A 6,982-nucleotide genomic window follows, 5' to 3' on the forward strand; every position below is an offset into this window, starting at 1 on the left:
CTGGGGTGGGGCCACGGCTTCAACGGTGGCGAAGCGGAGGTGGTGGGGGAGGTGCTGTGGCGACCTTGCCCCCCCCCCCCCCCCCCCCGACGCTGCGTGGTGGACTTAGGGCGACGAGGTGAACGACTACGCTGGCGTGCCGCTCCTGACAGCGTCTTCCTAGCCGGGGTGCGGCTTCTCCGGAGCAGGACATCTTTCCAGGAGCGCTGGCGTGCACCCCTGGAGCCTCCGTCGCCGTCATTGTCGCGGCCGTGTCCCCGACGTGGCATGCCACTGCAGCCGGTGTTGGCTACTGGGGCATGTTCGCGGCGCTGCGCCCGAGCTCCCCGCTGGCTGTCCTCTGCCCCATGGTCCAGGAGGCTGCGGTCACCGCCCATTAATACAATCCCAACATTTTTGGATTCCAAATTACGCTTCCGCATCCGCGGCGTTGGGATCAGCGGCAGCAACCCCGTGGCCTCAGCGGCGGCACCTGGGCGGCGTGCGTCGGCTCGTCGCTGCTGGCCGCGGCGGCCATGCTCCTGTAGCTGTGCTACGTGATCGAGCGTGGGAAATATATACGGCTGGCCGGGAGATCTGTGTATGTACGTGGGTGATTTGGGTGGTGTGCGTGCTTGGGATGCGTCTGAATTCTTGTCCGGTATGTCGTTTGTAATTGGCAGGATCAGCCGTGTGTGACTAGCGCGAGAGTCGTGCGTGGGATCGAAGGACACGCTCACGTGAGCCGTGCGCATGTCTTGTGCGTGTGCGAAGGTGCATGCACTCGTACGCGTCTTCTTTGTTATCACAAAAAGAATGCAACCAGCGTGGTGGCAAATGTACTGTCGAAAAGTGTGATGTCATCATATTTGTATTACGGACGTTGATATGTTTGTAGTGTATACATACAAAAATGCTACGACTACGTACAGGCTCTACGTGTTGTTACGTAATCTTTCTTTATAAAACTTTTCTGCCCCCTAATTTCAACTGGGGTGGGTCCCAGCCACTAATCCTTACCCAATAAATTACCTTCACATCATTCTTTACTTAAAATCCACACGTAAGTTTACGTGGGTCTAGCATTGCTCGTATACATATATACGAGCATGTTTGCAATCAATTTGCAAAAATCAACTTCAGCCCTGACTGTCCCTTTGAAGATAAATATCGGCTTTTCAGGCCAAGAGCCGTAGAACAATAGTTCGTATTTTTACGTTCCATAAATTTTATCTTACTTCACACATAAAAGGAAACGTAAGAAAATATATAATCACCGTAAAATTATTTTATGTTACGTATAACGTAAAATTATAGTGTAAATTGTATATAAAAAACAAATTTTCAGGTCTTGTGACCCATAATTTTGTTTTTTATGTCAAATTTTACGTTGTGAATCAATATGAATGTAACTTTTTGTATATCATATGTAATTTATGTATGAAATAATCGTAAAATTATCTCGAGTGAATAATATATTATTGATTCAAAACTGTGAGATGCCATTTTCTCATTGTCAAATCATTCATTTCCGAAAGAAGATGCATGTTACATCATCCATGCACGCATACTTTTATAGACTGATTTGAATCTAGTGACTACCAGCACAAATACATGAGCATTATTATGTGTATGACTGTTAAAATCCACCATCATTTTTTTCGTTTTCTAAGGTATTGAATACCCACATATATTTAAATACAATGGGTATGTCATATCCAAGGCACTTGAATACAGTGGATATGTCATATATTGGGAGATATCCAGAATAACTATACTCTTTTTTGTACAAGTATATGCCTTAAACACACACCCATAAACAATATTGGAGACATACCCAAACATTATATACTTTGAATAAGGACAAGCTCAAAATATACATATACATGCGTATTTTCCATGAAGCCATATCAAAGATAGACATACGTTTATATCCAAATATATTATGTACCTAGGAGCATACTTTTCTCGCAACAAAATGACTATATACTATATTCAAAAAAGTACAAACACCATGCAACGTGCATGGCATTGAAAACATGGAATATTAATGGCTGCATTTCTCTATCTTCTTTAACGTGAGCATTAAATGTCCAGCAATAATTATTTCCACTAAAGATGCGTCCATGTGTATCAAGCACTAATTAATAAGCAATAATCAGCGATCACTCTTTCTAATTAAAAGGTAACCAATTAATTCTAGCATTGTTTCATGTCAACACATCTCATTGCAATCCAACGGTTTTTCAGACATGGTGTCCAAGCATCTAGGTGCCCCAAAGGATCCTCTACAATATTGTACGATACAGTATGGGGTCAGGATCCTCTACAATACTGTACGATATAGTATGATCACTATCATGTGGGACCTAGCCCATGTGTCATCCGCATTAGTGCACCATACGATACCGCAGAGGATCTCAACCCATATGTATAGGGAGGGGCGTTTTGACTCCGGGGAGCATATGCTTCCGGATGAACAGTACCGCAAAAAAAAATGATAAAATATTTTCAAAAAATTCTGAATTTTCTTATGGATGTCCGTGTTAGTGTGACAAGCATGCTTGACAATTTTCATACAAAATGAAACAGTAGTGTTTCATCGGTGAAAATAACAAATTTGGGTGACATTTCGGGGTAACATTTGATGTTTAAATTTGTTATTTTTGCACAGTTCAAAATATTTGGCCTTGCCTAAAAATTTGCATACAATTTTTGTTGGAATTTTTTTTGACATCTCAAAAATTATTTTTCTTGCCTAAAAATTTGCATACAATTTTTGTTGGAATTTTTTTTGACATCTCAAAAATTATTTTTCATGAGCAGGATCAAATGCTTCCGAGAGCCAAATTGGATTTCTCCAGCCTGTATGCTTCTCTACATTGTAAGGGGATCAACATTGTAGGCTTGTAGATAATACTTCCTACGTCCGAAAATATTTGTCATAAGAATGGATGTATCTAGATGTATTTTTGTTTTAAATACATTTATTTTTATTAATTTGTGCGACAAGTAATTTCGAACGAAGAGAGTATAAGTCTTGTTAAAGATTTCACTAGGGGACTACATACGAAGCAAAATGAGGAAAACTACACTTTAAAATATGTCTACATACATCCGTAAAAGATGGTCCTAGTGGTTCGATAAACAGAGGTGTGTTGACCTGGAATGTCAACAAACAGGTAATGCAATTAGGACACAACCATTGGATAGTCGAAAGAATAAAATGGAAAAGTAACAGAACACATTTTTTGTCAGAGCATAAAGGCTTCAGGCTTGTGTCCAATATGTCCTGAGAACCATGGTGTACAGATAAATCAAGACCATGATTGATTACTTAGTATCTGGAATCACATAAACAATACACACGACACTGTTTTGTTGAGTTGGCTGTGCACACATATTCAAGGACACAAAGAAAGGGAAAAATAAACTCAATGTCATATTCAGCTCTATAGCATTTCCCAGCTAGCATAACGAAAGTACATCAAAAGTTTTCGTGTAAAGCATTGCTATTTGAAATCTAGCACGCTAGTGAACTCAGCTTACTGATTTTAATATGTATCATTAGATCAGAATCATAATCTGAGAACATGAAGAGATGAGGTATGGAAGCCCACAGAACATATTTACCTCGCCGACAGCCATTGCAGATCATCGAGTGATTTTTTTTCACAAACCAAAATATAATCAGACTCCAAAGGAGCCAATGCTTTTGAAGATCAAAAGTATAATCTGAAAACATGAAGAGATGACACAACCCATGAAACCAATTTACGTGGCCGGCATCCACTGAAGTCTGAAGATTGTCAAGTGAATGTTACCCAAAACAGAGTATAATCAGACTGAGAACCGGGAGTTCAGGATGAACAACACCTGTCAAATCTGAGATTGGAAAGACTTCATAGCTGTTGGAATAGAAAAATGAACATAGAGGGGAACCATAGCCAAAAACCATAGAGGGGATCAGATGGAAAAGAAAAATGAACATAGAGGAAAACCATAGCCAAAAACCATAGCTGTTGGAGGATCATCTGGGGAACAGAAGAGCCTCAAGCGATGAAGCATGAATATATACAGGCACGTGGAAAATCTTCCAACTTACTCCATTAATCGCCGGCGGTGAGTGCCCCATCTTGTTCGGAGCCGTGGCACGGTCGGGAATCGGGCTAAGGCGTCATCGGTCAGAAGTCAAAACACAGCGCGATCGCCATGAGCCATCCTCGACCGAGAATCAATAATTCTGTACTTAATTCTCATCTAGTAGATGTGAATTAGTAGTGAAACTGAAAACAATTCAGTGACGACTCGGGTTAAAGATACCGCAGTTCATCTAACCATCATCGAGCCACGTGGTTCGCAAATTCTTATTTAGATGAGAATTAGTGAATCCGAAAAGAATCCGATGACGACTCGGGTTGAAGCAAACAGCATACACGCCCGCGGGGTTGGTCGCCGGTCCGAGTTAAGCAAGAACAAGAAAGCGAAAACACGTACTGTACGTAGTATTATTTCGATTAGAACTCGGACACGTTACCCATAGGCGGCGATTCACAAGAGGCCCGAAACCTTGTCGGTTCTGGATTGCCCAAGGCCAAATGGAGTACCATATAAGGCCATCAGATCATCCCTGTTGACGTGAGCCTCCCCAGCACAACCATCCTAGCTAGGCTCATCTCCGGCGAGCGACTCACGAGGGCGTCCATCTCGACCTTCGTGCTCAACTTCGAGGAAAGGATGGCAGTGCACTACAAGTACAGCAGCGCCCGTGGCACGTTCTCCCTGCCCCTTGCCGCGCCTTCCATCTCCGTCGGCGACCTGAGGCGCCTTATCATGGAGACAGGCCGCTCTGGTCATGGCCGGACACGCGGCCGGGGTCCCAGGGAGACCATAACGATCTCCAACGGGCAGACCCTTGAGGAGTACGCGGACGACAACGCATTGGTCCTGCGTAACTCGACGGTGGTGGTGGCGCGCCGAGTGGCTGGGCCTCCGGCCGATACCATCGTGGCTAGGCCATACGACGAACCCCCTCTATGCCCGAGATCGAGGCAAGTCGGCGGTGATCCATCCTCGTACTCGGCCATGAGGTCGGCCGGAACAGAGGAGGACGAGGCTAAGGCTATCAGCGCGGTGATCGACGGCGCGGAACCAAAGTGGGAGGGCTCCTATGATCACCGTGGAGCAGCGCACAACGGGCGGGCGCCGCCGGCCGGGTACGTGTGCCACAGGTGCCGCGTCCCGGGCCACTTCATCCAACACTGCCCCACAAACGGCGACTCGAGATTCGACTTTGGAGGGACTCCCGTGGTTGCCCCTCGGCCGGTCGACGAGAGCAACGACGACGGCTTCCCGGCGGATCTCCACTGCAAGATTTGCAAGGAGGTGATGGCCGACGCGGTGGTGGCGAGCAAGTGCTGCTTCGGCAGCTTCTGCGGCCGGTGCATCAGAGCGCACATCGTCGCCAACTCCAAGTGCGCTTGCGGGGCCAAGGCGAGCGCGGACGATCTGGTCCCCAACCTCACGGTGCGCACCACCATCTCCAACATTCTCGCCGCCAGGGCCAGCAGCTCTTCAGGTGGAGCAGAGAAGCAGAGGAGCTCCGTCTCAAGCAACGAGGTCGCGGCGTCCACGCATCAGACTCAAAGTCCGGCAGCATCGCAGGGGAGCAGCAGCATGAGCAGCCACGCGTCTTCCAAGAAGGGCGCCACCTTGGAGTCGGAGCACAGCGAGTACGCAAGCAAATCGACGTCGGCTCCAGCGGCGCACGAGCCAAGGAAGAAGCAGGAGACAACGGACACAGCGGCCAGCCATGTCGATCATCAACACGGCTTCAGCGTTCCCTTCGCCCCGGCGTGCTACGATCCTTTTTTTGGTGGGATGCCGTGGTCGGCTGATCCTTCCATGTACTACGGCCACGCCGGCATGCCCTACGCTTACGGTGGCGGTTATCCGATGGGGTCGCACCATGTCAACGCCATGGGAGGCAACATGACAGTGCCACCACCTACGCGGAATGACGGCGGGCCGTATGGCTACCCCGGCAGGAAGAGGACGAGCACAGATTATGAGGATCAGAGCTTCAAGAGAAGGTGCGGTGGAGGCAGATCACAGGCCGCGTTAGTTTTGACGTAGTACAAGCTAGCTGCAGCCCAACTGCCCAATGCAGAGATTCTGATAGGTTTTGTTGACTTTTCTAGTGATTCAAATGCCTTTTGTAATGTATAACCGGTAGTACTGATTTATGATTTAAAGAGGTGCAGGCCCTCGTGCTCTTTGTCTTCCCATGTAATTTGATTTTAGTGATCATCATGAGGTGCACCGAACTTAGGTGTAGCCACTACCTTTCTAATAAAAACAAATGTTCATCCGATCGTATTTATTGGTTTAAATGCATAATATTTTCTCTAATAATTCTTCTTTCACATATGAATGTTATATGTTTCAATCGCGTACACTCTTTTGCCTGGGTACATAATATTTTTATGTGTATTAATAAAAATGACATGTTCCACTTAATAAAAATGCCATGGCAGATTACATATCCTCAATTAGCTAATTCCTCTAGAAAATTCCATGCAACTATTTTCCTAGAATGCATGACATGACAGATTCACAGATTGTCCTACCTGTGATTGGTGAAACCAGATATCTAGGCAAACATTGTTCATAGTTGCCATGTGTTTTTTCTACTTATTAGCTAGCTATGAAAAATGTCATGGCAAGATTAGAGAAAGCATGGCAACTAGTTTTGACATGGAAAAAAGTGCAAACAAAAAAGCTTGTATAACCTGACAGATTCACATTCAAATGTATTTCCACGAATTTGTCAAAGAATAAATAGATAACCTGACAGATTCACATTCAAATGTATAACGTGACAGATTCACATTCAAAGAGGACGCGCGCAGATTGTGAGGATCAGAGCTTCAAGAGAAGGTGCGGTGGAGGCAGATCACAGGCCGCGTTAGTTTTGACGTAGTACAAGCTAGCTGCCGCCCAA

At 45.6% G+C, this 6,982-nt stretch overlaps 1 protein-coding gene across 1 annotated transcript; it reads left to right on the forward strand.

The window, feature by feature from the left end:
* Positions 1–4,716: 4,716 nt before the first annotated feature.
* LOC123440365 (E3 ubiquitin ligase PARAQUAT TOLERANCE 3-like) lies at positions 4,717–6,114 on the forward strand. Its single transcript, XM_045116935.1, has one exon. The coding sequence runs from the start codon at positions 4,717–4,719 to the stop codon at positions 6,112–6,114; it is 1,398 nt and encodes a 465-aa protein (XP_044972870.1).
* Positions 6,115–6,982: the final 868 nt, after the last annotated feature.

The sequence above is a fragment of the Hordeum vulgare genome, chromosome 3H (genome assembly GCF_904849725.1).
Source record: "Hordeum vulgare subsp. vulgare chromosome 3H, MorexV3_pseudomolecules_assembly, whole genome shotgun sequence".
Classification (NCBI taxonomy): domain Eukaryota; kingdom Viridiplantae; phylum Streptophyta; class Magnoliopsida; order Poales; family Poaceae; genus Hordeum; species Hordeum vulgare.

Excerpts from the sequence above, each read along its gene's own strand:
- LOC123440365 (XM_045116935.1), top strand. The coding sequence starts at position 4,717 with ATGGCAGTGCACTACAAGTACAGCAGCGCCCGTGGCACGTTCTCCCTG.